The sequence below is a fragment of the Ailuropoda melanoleuca genome, chromosome 1 (genome assembly GCF_002007445.2).
Source record: "Ailuropoda melanoleuca isolate Jingjing chromosome 1, ASM200744v2, whole genome shotgun sequence".
NCBI lineage: Eukaryota > Metazoa > Chordata > Mammalia > Carnivora > Ursidae > Ailuropoda > Ailuropoda melanoleuca.
Genome location: NC_048218.1, coordinates 95,825,993 through 95,847,802, shown reverse-complemented (window position 1 = coordinate 95,847,802; position 21,810 = coordinate 95,825,993). Strand labels below are relative to the sequence as shown.

At 36.1% G+C, this 21,810-nt stretch overlaps 1 protein-coding gene across 1 annotated transcript in view; it reads right to left on the bottom strand.

Annotated features, from left to right (window-relative positions):
• Positions 1–8,578: 8,578 nt before the first annotated feature.
• Positions 8,579–21,810, bottom strand: part of BCHE (butyrylcholinesterase) — a 53,754-nt gene continuing 40,522 nt past the window's right edge. The window contains exons 3-4 of the mRNA XM_002918561.4: positions 13,221–13,387; positions 8,579–8,957 (exon numbers count right to left, since the gene is read on the bottom strand). Of these exons, the coding sequence (XP_002918607.3) occupies positions 8,833–8,957; positions 13,221–13,387 (292 nt within the window). The 3' untranslated portion in view covers positions 8,579–8,832. The remainder of the gene's footprint in view (positions 8,958–13,220; positions 13,388–21,810) is intronic.

The following is a 21,810-nucleotide window of genomic DNA, read 5'->3' as shown; positions in this document are numbered from 1 at the left end:
TTTAAAATTAGGACTTATACTATTGACATTTTTTATAGGTGAGTAAGAGAGAAAAAGAAAGGATAATTGAGATATGGATATGCAATCATTAAACTGTTTTGAAGATGAAGATATCTGCCTTTTTATATGGCAAGGAGTTCTCCCCTAAAGCTACCTTTAAAATTTGTTTAGCGGGAGTACCTTAAATGGGAAAATGTCCCAAAATATTCCTCCATAGCATTTCTTTACTTAACGCCAAGCCAGACTCACTTAAATTGACACTGATGATGGTAATGTGATAAATCAAATACTTTGCATTAGGACATTAGCATGTAATAGTTAAAATTTTGTTCTTTCAAGAGATAGTCAGTGTAAAAGGGTTAAAAGGTGATTAAAAGACATCGTAGAAAAAGAATGTTTTTTGGGTAATGAAAAATGTATATAGTACAGTGGAATTCCATATGGCAGTGCCAAGCAATGATCAACAAGCTTTGGTGCCCTGGAATTTGATGCATTCCTTGGTAGCCTTCAATCTACTTAACCTAAATAGATTTTTGCCTCTCTAACTGACCGTAACGCCAGTTAAACAGACAGAGGACATGGTAGCCATTCTCTGCCTTTGAAAGCCTCAAAAATCTTAAAGAAGGAATGGTGTTCTATTAGAATTCTAACTTAAGATTTTGCACATGACTTCAAAGGGACAACTCCAAGGGAGATTATTAAAATTTGATCTTTCATGGTTATGTGAAAATGTTAATTCACTTACCAAAGAGAATATTATACACACGTTTGGTTTAAAATCGAAATGCCACAGCAGATGTTAGCATTTGAGTTTTCATTCACTTATTACCTCGCACAAAGATAGTCACTTCAAAATTAGCATATTACAATGTTGTAAAACAAAGATAACACAATTCAGCTAAAGAAAACCAGGGAAATATCTTTAAGGACCGTGGGAGTAGAGGAGTCCTTTTGGACTAAAAATGTTGTTTTGTGCCTGAGACTATAGACTAAAGGCTCATTTCTGTTGACGGTGAAAAACAAAAGCTAAACCAAATTTTGTTCCTCTCAAAGCTCATATCTTTCAGGCAGCTGTTTTAAAAAAATAAGATGAGATTACAAATATAAAATTACACGTTGTGCCTTTAAAGGAGTCCTTGCAAGTGAAAGTTCCTGAAGTTTAAGTTATATTAGCTTCATGCTAAATCTTTCCATATGAAAATACTATTTGTTATCTGTTCGCAAAAGCCCAAGAGTATAATGGAAATTTACATTACAGATGTAAATGTGATTCTTTATATCACTAGTGACTACTATACCACAGCACAAGGATCTGTAGTTATTCTTTTGCGTTAACGAAGGAAAAGGAAAGAGGAAAGGAGAGAAGAAAAAACAGGAAAAGAAAAGAAATCCTATATGCAAAATGGGGGAATCCATTTGTTCATTCATGGCCATTCTAACAGGAAAACAGTATGACTGTGAAAACTTAAATGTGACACCACGCACACTCCAGCCTCTCGTGGATTCTGACTACCCCAGGGCTCCCAGGCTCCTCCCCTTTGCATCCGGGGAAAGAAAAATATCAGAACATTAAGAAATGCTAAAAATGAAAAATGCTAAAAACTTGACATTAACACAGCAATGCAAATTATTAATCTGCCTAAGGTCTAGAGGAAAAAAAATCACCAAAAAGTAGGTATTCAACACCTCATGAAATCAAGTTTGCCGCCCTCTTCATTAGGTTGTCAGGGGAATCACTCTTCCTGAAGGTATCTGCTATAAGAAAATATTTGTATTTTCCTGATGTGGTCATAGAAAATTGGTAGAAATGTGAGTGTGCCCCAGGCATTAAAAAAAAAAAAACTGTTGGATTTTGATTTAAACTGTTAAAGTAAAAATTGCACTGGACAAAATATAACAGGCAAGCCAGACCTTATTCCAGACTATTGCAATAATGGAGAGACTGAACTCTACTCTGGTGGAACAAAAGAAGAAAGGGTTTTTATGTGCTGAGGTGAGCTGGCAGGAAAGTACTGGGGGACATTCGGGGCAGGTGGACTGATGGGAGGCATTCAGCACACTGAATTATTCTTGAGTTTGCAAATATTTTTATCTGTGGTTAGGGCATCTGTGTTTTGTACTTGGCTCTCAACTGAAGTTGGAGAGACTGGGAGAGGGAGGCACTATGTCTTTTACTGTTGAATTTTAAAATACTAATTTCCTGGTCCTTCAAAAAGGCATTTCCTGAGAAGCAAAATTGGCAAGAGGCAGTGCGATTTGCATATGTTTCAAAAGGGCAGAGAAGGAATTTACAACTGCAAGATTTTTCATGTAAATGCTCTAAGAAACAGGAGGTCAGAGGCCTGCAGTCAGGAAGAAATCTGTCTAAAGTTTAGTCAAGCCAGGGGAACATTAAGGCCATCTTGCTCTAAACAATGACTTTGAATTTATATTTCAAGTTAGATGAGATACAGTAGTCACATTCTTCTGGTCACCACTGCCCACATTCGCTAAAACTGGGAGTGGCAAACACATGATAAATAGATAGGTGGATAGATAGATAATAGAGATCATTTTCTTGGCATATTTATTTCTAAGGATTTTAGAATGCTTAACATTATTAAATCCATTTTTATAGTTTATTCTCCAGAGATGTCTTTAATAATTTTTTTTTCCTTTTTCTCCCTAAACTGTTAAAGGAAATCAAAAGAATTAGAATGGGAGGTCTCACTTCAGAAAAACAAGGTAATACAGTAATTGCCTCCAGCAAAAAGCTTCTGCTGATTCTACTGAGATGAAAAACAACTCTTAACTACTCACCTACCTAGTTTATAATCATTAAATAATTAATCCTAACAATATCTCTTTACAAGTCTGGCAAGAATGAAAACTTACTTGCATTTTTGAGAGTTCACGAGACCATCAAAATACTTTTTACATGAAAGTGCACTATAAAATGAAAATCAAAATTTTGATTCCTTATCTTGAATCTAAATTACTCTTACTAGTTATTGTCAAGTGAGCCAATTTGGGTCATTACCTCAGTGCAAATGATTATCTTCCATAATAACTGCTATTATATATATATGACCATAAAATACTATATATATTTCATTTCCTCATCTTATTTTTCAAATATGTCTCTTCCCACATCTTATATTTTTTGGTAAAAATGATGTCTACTGTAGAGGAAGAAAATATGCACCCCAAATTTATTCCACATATTTAGTAATCTCTGTTATAGTTCCTTGTTCAGAGAAAAACTGTTAAGTTTCTTAGATATCAGTAACAGGCACATTTCTTTGTCACATAAAATTGCAAGTTTTATAGTTACCTGCTTCTGAGTACTAAAAGAATTTGAATATCCTCCCTGTTCTTTAAATTAACCATCTGGAGTGGGCCATTGGCTCCCAGCCATTGCTGTATATTGGGACCAGTCAGGAATCATTATTGGGGCACCTGGGTGGCACAGTCAGTTGGAAGTCTGACTCGGTTTCAACTCAGGTTTTGATCTCAGGGTCATGAGACTGAGCCCCACATGGGGCTCCACACTTAGCTCAGAGACTCCTTGGGTTTCTCTCTCCCTTTCCCTCTACCCCTCCCACTTGTGTTCTCTCTCTCTAAAATAAATGAATAAATCTTAAAAAAAGAAAAAAAGAAAGAAAAGAAAGAAAGAAAGGAAGAACCTGTAAGAAAAAGAAAGAAAGAAAGAAAGAAAGAAAGAAAGAAAGAAAGAAAAAGAAAGAAATACTAGTGCCTAGTTCCACCCTCACATTGTGATTTAATTGGTATTGGGTGGGACATGGATATTGGGATTTTTTTTTTTAAATAACTTCTGAGGTGAATCTAATATGTAACGGAATTTGGGCATCACTGACCTAGGACCTATGATTTTTTTTTTCTCTAGAGAAAGCATTGTCCTTAAATCTGTCAAAAAAAAACAGTGCTATCATAGAAAAACGCATCAGTGTATCTCAACCTGATAAAATCATAATCACCTGAGAAACTTAAAAAAACACTGCTATCTAGACTCTAGTCTCAGAGATTCTAGTTCACTTGGTCTAGTGTGTGCAGTTATTGCCAGGGATTCTAATGTGTACCTGAGGAGGAAAGTTGACAATCACTGAATTAAATACCCTATACATCAATGTAAAATTATCTAACAAATTGTATCTGCCTATCTATCTATCCACAATTTCCTTACTCATCATCTCTTCTGCCTTGAAACTCTCAGGTGCCCCCCGGCAGATCATTTGGATAAATTCGATTCCAAGTGGAAGCTTTCTTCTTCTCCTGCTTCTCCTTCTTGTCTTCTATTTTTCTTTTCTCATGCTTCCTCTTGGCTCCCTAAAGATTCTCACCACAATTTTGCTCCTTTGTAGTGGAACTCAACCGTACCGTATCTTAATCTCTCATTTTCATCCACTCAGTCAACAAGCTGCAGGTACAGCGTGGCGGCATTGTACACCCGGTTCCTAGCTGGGAATCCACACACAGATGAATCTCATACTTATCAAGACATCGGCAGTTAATTGCCTTGGAGATTCAGATTTTTCCACCTCTCAGGATAGTTGTAAAGGGTTAAACTAGGCTATGAAAATGGGCTATGCCTAGAGAAGAAACCAGACTTCTTTGGTGAGATAAATGAATTTTGTGTTGTGTTTATATGACTATTTGTGTCATAATTCACCTCTAAAATCAATCACTTCTATTGGCTTATTATCTCATCAGTTGGTAACTCTAATGGTGAAATTTTGGACTAAGGATGAGACAGAGCAAGCTAAGCTGAACTCATGGAAGCTAGGGGCCAATGAGAAAGGAATTTCCTTCTTTCCTTCCTTCCTTCCTTCCTTCCTCCTTCCTTCTTTCCTTCTTTCCTTCCTTCCTTCCTTCTTTCCTTCATTTTCTTTCCTTCTTTTTGGGAAAATTGGACTTTTACATGATGTTTGCATTTAGATATAGTATTAGACTTGCAGCTTGGCTAGATAAAGGTTTTATCTTTTCTGCCTCCTACAACCTGTAATGCCTTCCCTGCATTTTGATTGACAACATTGCTCACTCAGTAATTGGTCTATTATGTGTCTTTTCAATCAATTTATAAGTAAAACATTTTGTAGTTACAGCAGCTCTTGTCAATGACATGTCAAAGTGACTGTTGTGCCTTATCAGAATTGGCCCTAATACAATCTATATTATATGTTATACAATTTAATAATATTTTTATAATTATATATTCATACACAATAAATATGTATTAATACATAATAAATGTATGTTATTAATAAAATATAGATTATATTTCATATTGGTGTCTCATGCATGACTAGATGACCATCACATGACCATAATGCACTCTCTTTTTCTACTACTGATCTTCCATGACTTACAATGAGTGGGGTTACATCCCAGTAAACCCATTGTAAGTTGAAAATAGCATAGGTCAAAAATGCATTTAATGCACTTAATTTACTGACTTCATAAGTTGGTGTAGCATATCTGAAATGTTCTCAGAACACATACATTAGCTTACAGTTGGGCATAATTGTTGAACGGAAAGTTTATTTTATAATAAAGTATTGACTATCTCATGTAACTTATTGTATACTGTACTGAAAGTAAAAGACAGAATGGCTGTAAATGGGTAGGTTGTTTACCCTCTTGATTGTAGGGCTGACTGGGAGCTGCGGGTCACTGCCACTGCCCAGCATCACGAGAGAGCATCATAACACATAGCACTTGCCTGGGAAAAGATCAAAATTTAAAACTTGAGGTATGGTTTCTACTGAATTCCTATTGCTTTAGCACCATTGTAAAGTCAAAAAATCTTAAGTCAAACCATTGTAAATCAGGGACTGTCTACACTCCAACCCCCTGTTTTTCCGCCATCTTTGACCTACTCAGTGACTTCTTCAGTGCGACCACCTGCTGGACATTAATAGAGTAGTCCTGTGCGGATGTGCCCATGTGCCTGAGGGTGCGTATTTTCAAACCTGGTGTTTACTTTATTCTTTAACGATCAAAAGTTGCCACCAAGATCGTATTGATAAACCGCACTGTGGGTTTACATTGACATTAAGTACATTAAGTTAAAAAATATATATGTCTTATTTTTCTTACCATCCTAATTTTAAAACAAGTTCTTTGTAAAGAGAATGCTTTTGTTGAAATCAGTAAGGCTGCAGACACAACAGGAAATTTTACTAGCTGTTGAGTTTGTCATCCATCTTTAGCGATGTCAGGGAGGCTCCATTTATTTGAATATTCTTTTAAAAATGTTGCAGCTGCAATTATGTTAAGATTTATCCATGAAATTTATTTCTGATTGGCCAGGAATTCCTGACCTTGCCTTCATGCTGATAATATTCAACAGCCAATTTATTTGAAAAATAAAACCAGTTATAATGGTATTTTTTAAAGGTATGTGACTTGTTACCTTAATCCTTACACATATGACATGGATACCAAACCATAAATGATAATCAATTTTCAATAAACCCTAGAACGCAGTTTTATGGAGAATGCCGTGCTGGGAGAAATAGTTTTCACTTAAATAATTGATCAAGCTAAGTGTTGTGATACTGTTGGACTAATTCCACTTGTTCTGTTGTAAACTTAGACACAATTTTCCCTCGTACTTTTGAAAGATGTACCTTAAAAATTTACCAGAGTGAAGTGATAGCCTCCATGGTTTTGTGTATGTATGTTAATATCTCCCTACACTCTGGTTTCTGGGAAGGGTTTTATGCCATTTTAGGTTTTAATGCTTCTCCACTGCTAATATCTCAGACAACCGAAAGTTCTTTCATCCCTGGGCCTGCTGAAAAGCAAATCTCCAAGTATTCAGAGATTCTAATTTCCATCGCTTTAGGCACAAGTTTCTCCCCTAGCTGGGGTCCCTGAATTAAAACCCTACACTGAAACTACCTTCAGATGACAACCATAGGAAGAGAAACTGTGTAGACGCTGTTATACGGTGTTTTCTTGACAAGCCTTAACTGACCTTCCGCAATGGTGCCGGACACAGTGCATTCATAATAACTTACTTACAGAACAAACACGGAGCGGTTTCTGTGCTAGCTGACACTTCTCGTTGCATTTGGGTAAAAGCTTCAGAGTAAGTCAAGGGTTGTCGCAGTAAAATTCGAGAACAAACCAGCTGGTTGTCCAAGGTGGGACGAAGTGATCCATGGGATCTTTTCAGATGACTGGAGCCTGTCATTTAAGGCAGGTTACAGGTATTCTGTAAATGTAATTATGTTTCCCTAATTATTGGTCTCGTTAAGAGTATCTTTAAAGGGTCTTTAATGCTGTTGAAGAGACGTCATCTTGTTTCATGTTTCAGGGGTTCTACAACAAAAGGAGGCTCAAATGATTCAGAAAAACATAGTGGATCCCGGAAGAATGGCACCTGAAGCAAAGACAGTGGTGCAGAATGGAATGTCTGCTCATTTGCCTATCATTTGTTGGGGGTGTGTGTGTGTGTGTGGTGTGTGTGTGCGCGCGCGTGCACGTGCGTGTGCGTGTGTGTTTCTTCATCACAGGATGAGGGAAGAACTCCAAAGCAAAGATGTCCATTTACAGCAGCACTGAAGTGACATCAAAACTGACTTTGTTTGTATAATAAATTTTCTCTCTAATCAGCTGAAGCTGATAAGGTAGCCTGATAACTTGTGAGCACGACAGACCATCCTGGATCTTAGCTATGAACATCCTTATGACCAATGAACAATGGGACACACTTTAACCAACAGTCTACAGACCTAGACACTAAATACTTTGTCTGGTCCTGAGCGCTGGTTTTCAATCCTTAATTAACGTGATTAACATGGACTGCCCTTTTCGGAAACTTAAAATCTCTGACTTCTCCCCATTAAAGAACTATTCATTTAATTTATTCAATGGATGTGTTTAGTTGCCTTGACAGTTAGTAAATGCAGCTTTGTAATTTTTAAAATTGTAAAAGTAATATTTATCTGCAGAAAGTATAACAATTTCTTTCCTGGAATTAAACAATTTCTCTATTAAAATCCTAATATTTTTAGGTCCACACAAGAGTTCCGCTGTCCCAGATGGTGTATGGCTTCTGACTTTAGACTTCTGTTCATCTGCACATTTTATTTTGAGTTACAGGAAGAGTAATTTGCAGATGCACACCTATGGGAGAGAGTCAGGGAGTGGGGAGGTGGGGAAGGGCAAGAGTCGAAAGAACAAGGAATAGAATTTGAGGACTCGGAGTGTATACACTTTAAAAAATAAAACCAGAAATAATTATATTCTTTTATGGTTTGTCTCGTGGGAGCAACATTTTGTTTTAGTCATTGTTTCAAAGTGACCAAGCCTTTTACTTTAAGATTCCCTCTTGCCTTCATATAAAAAACTAAGGGAACCAATTATTTTCTGTGTTTGTTTTAATATCCCATGTTGACATTAAATTCATAAATTACTTAAAGGAAATAGTATTGTAAATTAGTGTCCAGTGTTCCAAGACCTAGTTCCTTTTAAAAAGACACCTTTTTATGAGTGGTAATGAAAATAAACAACTAAAAGTAGAATACAGGTATTTTTAAGGAGAAAAAAAATCATAAAGTTACTCAGGAAAGAGAGTTTGAAGCTGCAAATCATTTTAATATGCATATAATTAATTGTGAAATTTAATTAAACATGTTCTAGCCATTTGGGTTTTGAAATGCTAGGTACAATACTAAGTGGAAGATGTGAGGAATCGATATTATCCTTCTGGCATTTTTGTTTCAGCTGTATAATGGCTTTCTTACTAGGTATGTAAGAGAGCCACTGATATTTTTACCTTGATCTATAGGAAAATGAACATTCTATAAAGGGTAAATCTATTAATTAGAGACCCGCACAGCTTTCTTTCTTGCTAGTATAATCGTTAAATTGATTTTTCCAGTCCATCATGTAATTGTTCCAGCGATAGAATCCTGCTCTCCATTCTCGTTCTGCTTCATCAATGTTTCCTGTAAAACATGGAAAAGCTTGTATTAATCTAAATTTTAATCTGTTTACATTAATTGAAAAATAATTTTGATTACAGATGCCATTTTCTCCAAGTATACTACACAGTAATTTTTAATTTTTCAGTATTTATTATCAGCTTCTTTCACTACCTGGAAAGCTTTTAATAAAATTTTATACATTATACAAAAATGCAAATAATATATAAGTTGCGTATATCATAAAAATGTGAAAATGAATTGATATACCACTTCTAATTATATTACATAACATATATTTACTTTAGTTTCTGATATATAGATATTATCTTTTCTTGAACTCATATGCATAACAGAAATCTCATTTAATGCATCTCATTTACATATATAATTATGTAGCAGACTTTCTTCTGTTGAAAATGTTTATATATATTTATTAATGCCTAAGGGTAACTTTGTAATTGACACTCCACATAGATTTTACTCTCACTCTGTATCAATATACTTGAATTCCAAACAATGCATACTCATTGAAAGCAGTTTATGGAAGCTACGAAATGAAAGCAGTTTATTAATTGCTTTGCAAATTAGAATGATGACTAAGACGATCTCTGCTTTCCAGTAGTTTGCAAAGTGTATACATGTGTCAGAGGAGGGGAGTGTTTATGCCAGAAATAATGTGAGGCAATGAACCAAAAATGGTCTATGTACTACAAGCACCTTGAAACCTTGATTTATTTGAAAATGTATTACACTAAAGAACAAAGTTCTTGTTACCGAGGAGTGCGTAATTCTCTGTGCTGCGGATCAGAAACGCCTTCGTTGTCCTGTTATGACCCTGAGTGTGGCATGAGAAGCTTGGTGAAGACTTGGCTACAGGCGTACCTACCCCACTGCACTTCGCCGTACCGAGCTTTGCAGATACTGCATTTTTTAGAAATTGAAAGTTGGTGGCCACCCTGCACCGAGTAAGTCCATCCACACAACTTTTTTTGACAGCATTTGCTCACTTCATGTCTCTGTGTCACACTTTGGTGATTCTTGCAGTATTTCAATATTTTCATTGTTATTATGTTTGAATTGCTGCGATGTCGTGATAAAACTTTAAAGGATGAGGAGTCGCATCCTTTGGATGAGCAAAGAAAGGGGTTTCTTGAGCTGGAATCTACTCCCGGTGAAGATGCCGTGAAGATCGTTGAAATGACAAGAGAGAATTGAGGGTCTTCCATAAACTCTGCTGATAAAGCAGCAGTCGGGTTTAAAAGGATTGACCCCAGTTGTGAAAGAAGTTCCACTGTGGGTCGGATGCTACCAAACAGTATCACAAGCTACAGCAAAATCATTCGTGAAAGGAAGAGTCGCTCGATGTGCGACCTTTAGTGTTGTCTTATTTGAAGAAATTGCCACAGCCACCTCAGCCTTCAGCAACCTTCAGCCCTGGTCGGTCGGCAGCCACGAACGTTTGAGGCAAGACCCTCCACCAGCAAGAAGATTACGACTCACTGAAAGCTGAGATGATGGTTAGCATTTTTAGCAATAAAGTATTTTTAAATTAACGTGTGCATTATCTGTTTAGACATAAATAATACTGCCGCACACTTACTAGACTACAGCATCATGTAAATATAATCGTATATGCATTGGGAAAGCAAAAACTTCATTGACTCGCTAAATTGCCATGTTTGCTTTACTGTGGTGGTCTGGAACCAAACTGGCAATATCTTTGATGTATGCCTGTATTTTAAAAATGAAACAAAGGAAAAACCACTGGATTTAATATTTTTCTTTATTGGAGGATTTGAAGGTCAAACTGGTTTTTCCTTTAAGTACATTTACTCTTCCACTTTTAGTGAGAAATATTGATATCTTATTGAAATTGAATGGGTCATTTCTCTATTTCTTTTTCTTTCTTTTTCAAACAATTGTGAAATATTGTGCAGTTACATTTTCTAGTGAAAATTTTGAATTTGATAACATTTAAAAGAGCATTGAACATTTTATTTCGTGCAGGTGCACACCCTAACAACACAGGCATAGGCTGAAGTATAGTCTGAACGTTAAGTGCTAGAATTCCTGTGTTTAAACAAGTTTTAAGGATCATTTTATTTGAGAACATTTATTGCTCAAATGTAAACTGCTGCTTGAGTGGTACTTATAAAGCTCATTGGGTTTCTGTCTTGAGCGAGGTGAACCCTTCTACCTTTAAGAAGCTCAGTCAGTAGTTTTCCTTTCAAATTTTCCTTTACACATAGAGCTGCTTTTTTAAAAACATAGTATTTCCATAGGAACTTCAGCCCAGGTCGTGTGAATAAGTCCAATTTTCAAAATATCTAATACTGAAATGTGTGAGGTTTTGCACCTTGAAATGCACAAAATATGGAAAGAACATGTCACCCTACATTATTCATTTGTAAAACCTAAAAACACATAACTTCAAACTGGTTTGGTTTAATTGTAAAACATTTTGGATTATTAACGAGGATGTTGATGTTACAACAATCTTATCATGCATCTACTTTACATTCTATAAAATATATTTAATATAACGTTTTTTGGGGGAATTATCTGAAAAAATGTTAAAGCATAAAATAGTTTTTAAGGTGCTTTGGAACAATCCCAGAGCATGGCACGGTACTAATCCAGAGCAAGGCCTGCTATTTCCATACAGTTCAGTGTTGCTCAAACTGGAAAGTGGTTCAGCACTGCAGAGGAAGGAGTGGCAGCTAGCCAAAAATGTAGGAGTTTGTTTATTCAAACTGCTTTATGGCAGTTGAGTATTAGAGATAGAGATTTTGAAGTACATCTTCAAAAATTGCTGATACTTAAATTTCATTCTATCAACAAATAAATTCCACAGATCACGGAAGCTTGAACCAGAACAAATTAAACTGGCTTGGAATAAGTTAGTGATTTAAAATCTTCCCCACCCCTTCGCATTGTCCCTCAATTAGGATCTTCTCATTTAAAGATATTTTAAGTAAAGATTAAGAACGGGTAGTCTGTGCTGTGTTAAATGGTACCTCTTTTGGTCTCTTGGCAGACTAAACACGTTACCTCATTGTTATGCACACCCGGAGGACACAAGGGCAGCTCTGTAGCTTTGCCAAGGGATGCAGAAACCCATCTCTGGATATATATTATGTCACAGAACATTTGGTAGTACACAGAGCACTGGTGTATCAGAAACATCTCCCAAACAGATGGGGTACATAATTATAATTTTGGTGAGTAATGTCTGACAATTAAAAAGCACAATAAACAATCAAATATAGCTCTGAGATGCCCGTGTTTGCCTGAAACTAGCCCCCAACCTCTCTGAACAGGAAGTTAAAGCATCTACTGTATTGCGATATCTAACACAGCCCCCAAGTTACACAGTATTATGATGAACAGAGTGGTAAAGTCTAAGGAAACTGGGCAGCAATATGTCTGATGGTTGAAAGTCAATTACTTTTACTTGAAAAATCAAGGCCTGAGGAGTCACATGGGTTAGAAACAGCTGGGCATTTTAAAACTGGCAAGTGAATGAGATATGTATGTCGTTTTCTTCACAGAAGAGGCGATCATTCAAATTGATCCTTCAAGTTGATTTAAATATTTTCTTACTAATGAATTTTGAAATAACACGATAATCTGAACCAATTTTCCTAGTATTTCCTTAAGAAAGCTTAAAGAATCCCTTCCTGAAGATTAGTTAACTAAATTACTGTCTGTTTATTGTATTGTGTAATATATGTGTGTGTTCATGATAAATATCTGTAAGCTCAGAGTATTTAGAAATATTTGGATTGTGTTTTTAAATATTTAAATTCTGGAGGGTTTTTTCCCCCTTAGAAATCAAGAATTCTATTTATCAATAAATTTGCTTTTACCTCTCTTTGAGTATAAATTATATTCTTTCTATATTTTATTAATTATATTTTTAGTTCTATACATTGTTTAATTTATATATTTATTTAATCCTTTATCCATTAATTAATTCCACAAAGATGAGCTGAATAGAAAGTAGTGCCTATTTTAGTTCCCTTACTAGGTTTTATGCTCTTCTAGGGGAAAAACTCTACTCTAGTTTTCTTAATTTTACTACTAAAGGGCTGCTCATACAGGAAACCCTCAACTATATCTAAACTTGCAGGAAGAAAGTTGTGAAAGTAATGTACTCGGTGGAATCAAGTAATTGTAAATTCACAGATTAGCACCATCCCTGGGTCTTGCATAGTCTACCTTCTCTCCCTTTTATGTAAGCCACAACCAGTTATTTGACCAAATACTAAAAAAAACACACACCTGTCATTTCCAAGATTTTGGGAAAAAATAGTGTCCAGAATCGACATTGTTGAGCACGTAGTTTGGTGTATACTCTCGGTGACTCTGTAGTCAAGGTTAAATATTTTTGGTCAGTGTTTTTGAAGACAGGCCATCTTGTGCTATTATTCCGGGTTCCATCTGGATTTCTAAAAAATTAAAGAGAGACATTATAGTTCTCCTGAAATCATTGTTAGATAGAAACAATATTGTTCTCAAAAACCAACAACAGCTTTTAAAAAAACAGGAAAAAAGGGACTTGTTTTGATGATGTCAAGTAAAAATTAACTGGGTGGAATGTTTTCAGCAACTTGAAGCGCTAAATTAAAAGTGTAGGAATTAAAATTTAAAGAATAACTTTTATATGCATTTCTGCTTAACATACAGGAGAAAAAAATATTTTCTGTTTCAAGAATGCTAATGTTTTCTTCACACTTAAACATGCTCGAAGGGGCAGTGTTCCGTTTGTTTCCTTTTCTTCCTTTACCTCAGACCCAATCTTCTCACAGTGAACATTAAAACCATATACTCAGTATCTTGCATCCATGTCATTCTATCTGTTCTTGTCATTACTGCCTGAGTTTGTGACTGGTCACCCATCCTATTATGCAATAACATCACTACTATAGGAAACTGCCTTCAGTCTCACTTTTAAGTTGATCTTACATTCTTGTAGATCTGCTCACCAATGGGAAATGTTTCAATAATTCCGCAATGGGTTCAGATAGATTTAACAAACATGGTCCCACCCATGTTTCCAAGCCTACTCTCAAGATAGTCTTTGCATGAGTCAACCCACTGGAATTAAGGACAGTTCCTTAGTACTCCCCCTCTATTTCACTCCTTTGCCTTTTCCCCAGCTATCAAGCTTGGAATCCCTTCATTTCCCAAGGGCATGGGCTGGGTCAATTCAGATTCTCTTTCTCATATTCTCTTTTTGTGCTGATATTTCCCACATCTTTCACTGTGATTTTTACATCAATAACACTTGATTCTATTTTTTTTTTTTAGAAAGGTATAGATTGGGGGTTGTTTATAGCTTTGTAGCACTCAATAATATGGTCTTACCTAGATCACAGAAACACAAACTCAAAGAGTAAACATTTTGCAAGTGGCTCCAATGAGTTAGTCACCGGGGATTCAATAGATTTCCCTTCAATAATTTCTACACTATGATTATGAGTTAAATACCGCTCTAGGATCTGGAAATACAAATAAACATGGGAAACATAGTTTCCCCCAGGACATTTTTAGGAAGAATATTCATGAAAAAAAAAAAAGAACCACTATATGGTAGCCTAAACCAAACATAAACAAAGGGACACAAATTGTCAGAAAAGGAAACAATCACCATATGTTTGAAAAGAAATTACCTGAAAGAAAGAGCTTCTAGCTGAAGTAAGGAGAGTAAATAAGGAACTGAACCAGAAAGAGAAGTTGGGAAAGCTAGAGAAAGGGAACAGAATTAACATCGTTCTAAATAATGAGTGTTCATCTTAGGTCAAAACACAACGAAAAAACTAGTTTTCTTGGAATAGAGAATAGAGGAGATCCTATTGGAGTTATACCTTTAGGGTATTAGTGTTATCACATTAAGATCTGACAGCCTAGGAAAATGGTTTAGACTATAACTGTAGACCTTTACTATTCTTGAGGGATTTTTTACTAAATGGCTTATTTTGATCATAACATTTTAGGCATATTGACCTGGAGGTTATCCAGAATAACCGAGAAACTTACAAAGTAGTCGCAGGTACTTCTATCATAAAAGAAGGCTAAGGTGTAAGGGCAAGTAATTCATTCCTCTCTCTTGGATCCATTCTACCTTAAGCAAAATCATGTAAGAAAAACCCCAGCTGAACTTTTCTAAAAGTTCAGTGCACAAATTTCTTCATCTTTCAAATAGCTCTGTAGATTGGTAACAGATAGAAAGTTGGGAGTAGTGACAGCAGATATGAGATTTCTTTTGGCCACAAGCCTGTGAACCCAGTAGATTCTGGAGAAAGAAGCAGGCATTCATTGAGCATGGTTATCCAGAGCAGACTTTGCCATCAAGAACTTGTATCATATAAACACCACAAATACATATTTTATCATAGAAGCAGACATATTCAACCATGAATTCAGGAGCTTTGAAGATAAATAGTTTCTTGATGGACTAGTTGGTTTTATGTAAGAATTGGATGATTAAAAAAGAATTATTAATAACCAGAGCTATTCAAGCTAAACCAATATCATTACAGGATTGAAACCTCCCGCTTTCGGGTATTATTTGAGAGAGGTCATGAAGAAAATTTGTCCAGATCACAGATGGCACACTTGTCCAGGTGAATTATGTAGTCTTCTTCCTTTCTTTTAAAGCTTTAGAAACTCACAAGTACAGCTGCTGGAGGCTGGATATTAAACCAAGAGAACCATTGGTCTGATTCGGAACAGCAATTCTTATGTTCCTAAATTGCCCACTTTCCTCCTAATTCCACTCTAATTAACTTATGGCACCAGTTTAACTGCTCATTCATTTCTGGCTTCTGCAAATGGTGACTTGAACAAAGCTGACTAGTACTTGAGTTCAAGAGCAAAGCGCTACTGGCACGACCCATGTTCATTTGACAAACTTTGTTTTATGAAATATCTCATGACATTCCAAAATGCAATTCAGAGATGATAAAATTCCTTTGCCTATGGATGCAGATATAGTTTTCAAACAGTGATTGAAATAGCTATTGAAGTGATGGAGCATTTTACTGTATAAATTTGAAGAAATCTTCAAAGACTTTTAAACTTAACAAGAGATATAATTCTCTTTCTATCTGTATCAATTAAAGACTGTGAAATACAACACATTTTCCAGATACACAATTCTGAAACACTGAATAATTTTAAAATTCTCAAAATTTTAAGGTATATTTAAACACTTGGCTCTGTTATTTTTCAAAAGTATTTCCTGTTCTTGCCACAAAATAAAGACTTTGAAGGGATAATACCTAAAATTTTCCATGAAATAGAAAAGGCTCTGCTCTATTTTTACTATGAGATTTTTGTTCTACATTGTGGTATACAAAAGTGGTCTAAAGATCATCTATTACACTTTTCCTCTTATGTAGGTGTGAAAAGTTTTAAGACATAGCTTATTTAACCAAAAAGGCAGAGTATTTTCCTAATGTCTGTATTTCAGGAAATGCCTGCTTGTCATTGATATTTGAGCACAGATTTGATATCTTATTTTATGAACAGGTTTATAATAAAGACATTAATTGACTCAGGATGCCTGTTATGAAGAGTAGTATTCATTCAGCTCCATGCATCAAGTTTTCTTGGGATTATAAATCCCCAGGTTGCCCATTAATCCTAACATAGGAATTAAGATTCTTTTTAATAAGAATTCAGAGACAATGATGTCTAAGAAAGCTATACAATGATTTTTAAGTGAATATGTTTCAGCGTGTCATAACTAGTAGTTGTAAATTGAAAGGCCAGCTGAAATATTATATTGTCCTGAGAGGGCTAAAGGAGTGCAGATTATATTGGATAATTTCTTAAATATACAAATATTCATAGATTTATAGTCTATGTCAGGTCACGCTTGAATAAAATTGTATTTAAATTTAAGGAATAGAGCTGCTATAAGATAATTTGAATTTAGCAAAACAAAATTAATCTATTCATTCAACAAGCATTAATTTAGAGCATACTATGTCAGGCTTATTTAAGTCACAGAAAATCAACAAAGACAAAAATAGAAATTCTTGCCTTTTCTTTCTTTGAGGAGGACAGATGATAAACAAGAAAAATAAGGAAAATGTATAAGTAGACAGTAAGAGCTGCTAGAGAGGGGACAGCGGTGAAGGAGTGTATAATTATGAATTTCATTGGCCTTTGTCCATAGTTCCTGCTAGCTAACCTCTAAATCTTTGGAATTTTGCACCGTATCTAATTATTTATGCTAACAAGGCGACTCATTGTGGGCACCTGATGGCTTTTACTAAAGGTATAACTCAGGGGGGCCTACTCACACTGATGATCTTGTGGAAGGAACGGTCATGCCAGAAAGATCAACTATGTGATTAGAAGGATGGGACTATGGGGGCGCCTGGGTGGCACAGCGGTTAAGCGTCTGCCTTCGGCTCAGGGCGTGATCCCGGCGTTCTGGGATCAAGCCCCATATCAGTCTCCTCCGCTATGAGCCTGCTTCTTCCTCTCCCACTCCCCTTGCTTGTGTTCCCTCTCTCGCTGGCTGTCTCTATCTCTGTCGAATAAATAAATAAAATCTTTAAAAAAAAAAAAATAAGGATGGGGCTATGAATCAGGAGATATCAACCTGACATCCAGGAAAGGGAGGGGACTGAAGATTGAGTTCAACCACAATGGCTAATAAAATTAATCGATTATGCCTATATAACGAAACTACAATAACACTCTGGGCCTCAAGCTCAGGAGAGCTTCCTTGGGCTAGCAATACTCCATGTGCACACTGCCACAATTAATGCCTTGAAGGTAATGCACCTCTGAGGTTAACAGAAGATTTACCTTTGGAATCCTGTTTATGTATCTTCTTTTGACAGGTTCTTTTTTTTTTTTTAAGATTTTATTTATTTATTTTTGCAAGAGAGAGTGAAAGAGAGAGCACGAGTGTGGGGAGGGGCAGAGGGACAAGCAGGCTCCCAGCTGAGGAAGGAGCCCGATGTGGGACTTGATCCCAGGACCCTGGGATCATGAGCTGAGCAGAAGGCAGATGCTTAACCGACTGAGCTACCCAGGTGCCCAGATGGGCTCTGCTATATATCCTTTTATTATATAAAAATTATGATTGTATTTATAGCACCCTCCTGAGTTCTATGAGTCATTCGAGGACATGATTAAATCTGAGGGAGTTCTTAGGGATCTCGAATTTGTAGCCAGCTAGGCTGAAGTGAGGGTGGCCCTGGTGACCTTGATCTTGCAAATGGTGTCAGAAATCTTGAGCCAATTTGGAAGTCTGAAGGTCTGAACCCTTAATCTTGATCTTGGCTACCTCTGGGTAGGGAAACTCTGCAATATTTGATAGGAAAGGAACTTTTAAGTGGAAACTTGGAGGAGGAGGAGAGGAGGGAGCTATACAGTGTTTTGGAGGAAGAACATTTCAACAGAAGGAATACACAGCAAAGGCTATAAGACAGATGAGCATCAGGAATTTTCCATGAAAAGTGAGTAACAGCGTGGTTAGAGTGGAGCCAGCCAGGGAGGGAGTAGTCTGAGGCTAGGCTGGAGAGGTGACAGGAGGCCACATTATTTAGTGACCTGTAGGTCCTTATAAGCTTTTTACATCTACTCTCAGTGAGAAAAAAAAGTAATTGGAGGGTTTGCACAAAGAAAGCACAAGATGTCACTTAATATTTTTCAAAAGACCATCTGGCTGGAATTCTGGGACTAGTCTACCGAGAATGCAAGGCCAGAAGCAGGGAGACCAGCTAGGAAACTACAGGAATGATTCAGGGGAGCGATGATAATTTAGATCGTTTGAACCAGGGAGGTAGTAGTAGAAATGAGACAAGTGGTCAGGTCTCGAATGTGTCTTGAAGGTAGACAGTGCCCTAGCATTAGCCGATGGGGTAGAAATAGAGAGAAGGCAGGGATGGCACTAAGGATTCTGGCCTGAGAAATTGGAAGCATGAATGGAGTTGCTGTTACCGAGCTAGAAACTGCCATAAGAGCATGTTTGAAGAAAAATATCGAGAATCAATTCTTCACATGTGAAATTTGAGATCCAAATACAGACTGGAAGTAGGCAGTTGGAATTTAGTGGTTAACCTTCATTTAACTGAGGGAATCTCTGCCTTCCAAATGGATTCACAAGCTCTCTAATGTAGTATTCCCCAGAAACATCAAAATTGTGATTCAATTTCCAAATTTCAGTACAGAAATAACATTTAAAAATATACACATTGCAATAAATTAATTCATAGGATACACAGCACCTGTCCCTTCCCAGACCGTAGCTCCTTATTCCATGCTCGTCCTACCATCTCTTCAGACAGGCCTTCCTTGCTGACTCCATTAAAATAGCCAGTCTTAATTTCCTCATATTTCAAAAAATTATTTTAAGTTTTCATTTAAATTCCAATTAGTTACATACAGGGTAATATTAATTTCGGTGTAAAATACAGTGATTTAACACTTGCATACATCACCTGGCGCTCAGACAGCAAGTGCTCTCCTTCATCCCCATCACCTATTCACCCATCCCCCCACCCACCTCACCTCTCCTGTGCTCTCTAGAGTTAAGAGTCTGTTTCTTGGTTTGCTTCCCTCTCTTTCTCTTTTCTCCCCTTTGTTCATAAATTTGTTTCTTAAATTCCACATATGAATGAAATCATATGGTATTTGTCTTTCTCTGTCTGACTTATTTCACTTAGCATGATAATTTCTACCTCCATCCATGTTGTTGCCAATGGCAAGATTTCATTATTTTTTATGGCTGAATAATATTCAAAATTGATTTTAACTGTAAATTTTCCTCTTCCCTTATTACAGAGTGCTATGGTCTGAATGATTGTGTGCTCCCAAAATAAGGTGATGATATCGGGAGCCGGAGCCTTTGGGAAATGCTTTAGCCATAAGGGCAGGCCCTCATGAGTGGGACGGGTGCCTTTATCAAAGACGCTTGAGAGGATCCTTTGTCCCTTCCACCATGTAAAGACACAGTGAGAAGGAGCTGGCTATCAATTAGGAAGAGGGTCCTCACCAGAAGGTGACCATGATATAGTGAGTAAATCTTGGACCTCTCATCTCCAGAATTGTAAGCAATAAATTTATGTTGTTTATAAACTACCACATTTGTGGTATTTTGTTAGAGCAGCCAGAGTGGACTAAGACAAGGGTAAGCTCCATGCAAGCCATCATTTGGTTACTTTGTTTACAACCTGGCACTGTGCCTGACTCATAGTATTTAGGAAAGAAATATGAATAGAAAAATAAGAAACATCACAACTGATAATTCAAGTTATCTCATTTTCCTTTAACTATAGTAAATATTCACATTTAAAAACTACCACCACATGGGAAATTATATTTCAAAGATGACCTTTTCTCCAATTTTAGTAAAATCAATATTTGGAGCCAAAAATATGAAATTCTTCTTCAAATAAGTTTTTAATATGGCTGTAAGAGACAGAGGGATAGTTTTAACATGTGCCTTACATGAAAACTATTTTTTACCATGATAGTTTAACATTTAAATAAAATAATTGATAAGATAGCATAAACTTGCGCCTAGAAGATCGACATTTAAAAAGGGAGATGTGTAGGTTTAGTATTCTTAGAAAAAATTAGGAACTGATCGAACAAAATGGAGCAAAAAAGAAAATAAAAAGGAGCCATTTATTTAGTACCATGATTAGTAGTGGTAGCAGCAGTGGAAATTTCATGTGGCCTATATTATTTTGACATATATACATAAAGAACAGACAAAGCAATTTTCATATAGTAAACAAATTTTCTCCTCATATTTAAGTATATGTTGATGAATACGAATTTATAATATAATCTGTTTTAGAAAAATACGAAGACACAGGTAAAGCAGTGATGCTAATAAATAACAAAGGATAAATACAATACTGTTTCTCTCAAGGTCATTTGGTATACAGGAAACACCTTCGGATACATACGGACATTCAATACATTTCGAAGTAATGCTTGATTCTTTCTAGAGGAATTTTCTGTGACTATAATGTATTTATAAATTTGACCAAGTGCCATTTAATTAAGTGTTCTAAAATCTGTTCAATCTTTAAAACCTACCCAGAGATAGCTTTCTAAAATTAAATAAATTAATTGTACATTTATTCTTCCTTATATAACCAACTAAACAGCCACTGAATTCTACTCAAGCAACTTAGTATTAATCCATGAATGCTTTCTCAATAAAGCAATCATACTGGCTCTATTTTAACCCATAAGGCTATATCCTAGGTTGATTGATTAGTTTTATAAAAAGGGAAGAAATCGGAGAGGGAGACAAACCTTGAGAGACTCTGGACTCTGGGAAACAAACTGAGGGTTACAGAAGGGAGGGGGTGGGAGGATGGGGTAACCGGGTGATGGGTACTAAGGAGGGCACGTGCCGTGATGAGCACTGGGTGTTACACACAACTAATGAATCGTTGGACACTACATCACAAACTAATGATCAATGTATGCTGGCTAACTGAACATAATGAAAAAATTAAAAAAGAAAACTATCTAAATAAAATGCCATAAATACCACAATAGAAAAAAAACTTATACTGAAGTTTATGGTTTCCTACAACTTCTAAGATGAATCTTTAAAGACAAATGGTATCATGTAAATAATTTTCCTTTGCAGATACAGGCACATAAACACACACACGTGCATATTTCTGTGTATCTGAATCCCTGCATTGTGTGTCTGTGTCTGTGTGTGAATGTGTATTCTGCAACTTGAATATTAGAGGTACTAAAATCATTGAACAAATATCGCATACAAATTTAATTTATATCATCCTATTGAAACTCACAGTAAAGGTGGCAAATTATATAGGTAATCACTATATTTTGAGCTTTAGAGCAAATCACA